At 61.6% G+C, this 1,079-nt stretch overlaps 1 protein-coding gene across 1 annotated transcript in view; it reads right to left on the reverse strand.

The window, feature by feature from the left end:
* Positions 1-493: 493 nt before the first annotated feature.
* LOC110594820 (tubulin beta-4B chain-like) overlaps positions 494-1,079 on the reverse strand; it is a gene marked incomplete at both ends in the record, with an annotated part of 8,028 nt that continues 7,442 nt past the window's right edge. Inside the window, 2 exons of the mRNA XM_021708590.1 lie at positions 494-667; positions 788-896. Coding sequence (XP_021564265.1) covers positions 494-667; positions 788-896 — 283 coding nt within the window. The remainder of the gene's footprint in view (positions 668-787; positions 897-1,079) is intronic.

The raw sequence follows: 1,079 nt of genomic DNA on the forward strand, positions 1-1,079 counted from the left end.
ACAGAGTCAGACCCTGTCCCTTCAAAACAAACACACAAACAAATAAACAAACAAAACAAAAGCCTCTTTCTGCTGAACAGTCCAGGAAGAAAAAAATAAATAAAGTAAATAACTAAAGCATTTTTAAAAGTCCTCTGTTGTCCGTCTCCTTCCGCTGGGGCAGGGAGCTCTGTCTGTTTTGTCCTCTCTTCTATTGCCGGCTTCTAGAATAGGACCTGGTATCCAGCAGGTGCTCACCATTTGTCAAATGCATGAAGCGGCAGAGTTGGGGCTGGCACCCAAGCATCCTGATTCCCGTTTAGACTGTTGAATTAAGAAACGCCACCTCCTCCAGGAAGCCTCTGAGCTTTTCTCTGTATCGGGTGCCTCCTACGGTGGTCTGCACACCCGCCCCCCTCCCCCATCGCAGTCCTGACTGCCCGGTCCGCCTCCCCCTCTGGCCGGTGGGTCCCCCACGGTCGCTGCTGACTCGCGGGGAATTTTTGTGAAGCACCTGGAAGCAAGAGGAGTGAGGAGGCTTCCCGGCCGTGCTCCCGGGGGGGGGGGGGGGACTCACCGAACACAAAGTTGTCAGGCCGGAAGATCTGCCCGAAGGGGCCGGAGCGGACTGAGTCCATGGTGCCGGGCTCCAGGTCCACCAGCACCGCTCTGGGGACATAATTCCCTCCTGCAGGGCAGCAGATGGAGAGCAGCTTGGGTGCGCGCCAGGAACCCCCGGCGCCGGGGAGCGAGCATCCTGTCCCTTCCCCCCCACGCCAGGAGGTGCCCGGGTGGCTCAGTTGCTCACCTGTGGCCTCGTTGTAATACACATTGACCCTCTCCAGCTGCAGGTCGCTGTCCCCGTGGTACGTGCCCGTGGGGTCGATGCCATGCTCGTCACTGATCACCTCCCAAAACTACAGGGTGCAGGTGGAGAGAGTTGGGGCGGGCTGGGGGCGGAGCAGGTGGCCAGGCCGGGCGCCCCCTGCCCCCCTCTGGCCAGCCCTGCCCCGGCGGGGCGATCGGGGACCCCCGAGGCAGGGTGCCGGGCGAGAACGCGGCGGCGAGAAGGAAGCCGTGGGGGCGGGGTGGCGCGGAGC

This window comes from Carlito syrichta, unplaced genomic scaffold (assembly GCF_000164805.1).
Source record: "Carlito syrichta isolate Samal-C Ts95f unplaced genomic scaffold, Tarsius_syrichta-2.0.1 Scaffold142982, whole genome shotgun sequence".
NCBI classification, from domain to species: Eukaryota; Metazoa; Chordata; class Mammalia; order Primates; family Tarsiidae; genus Carlito; species Carlito syrichta.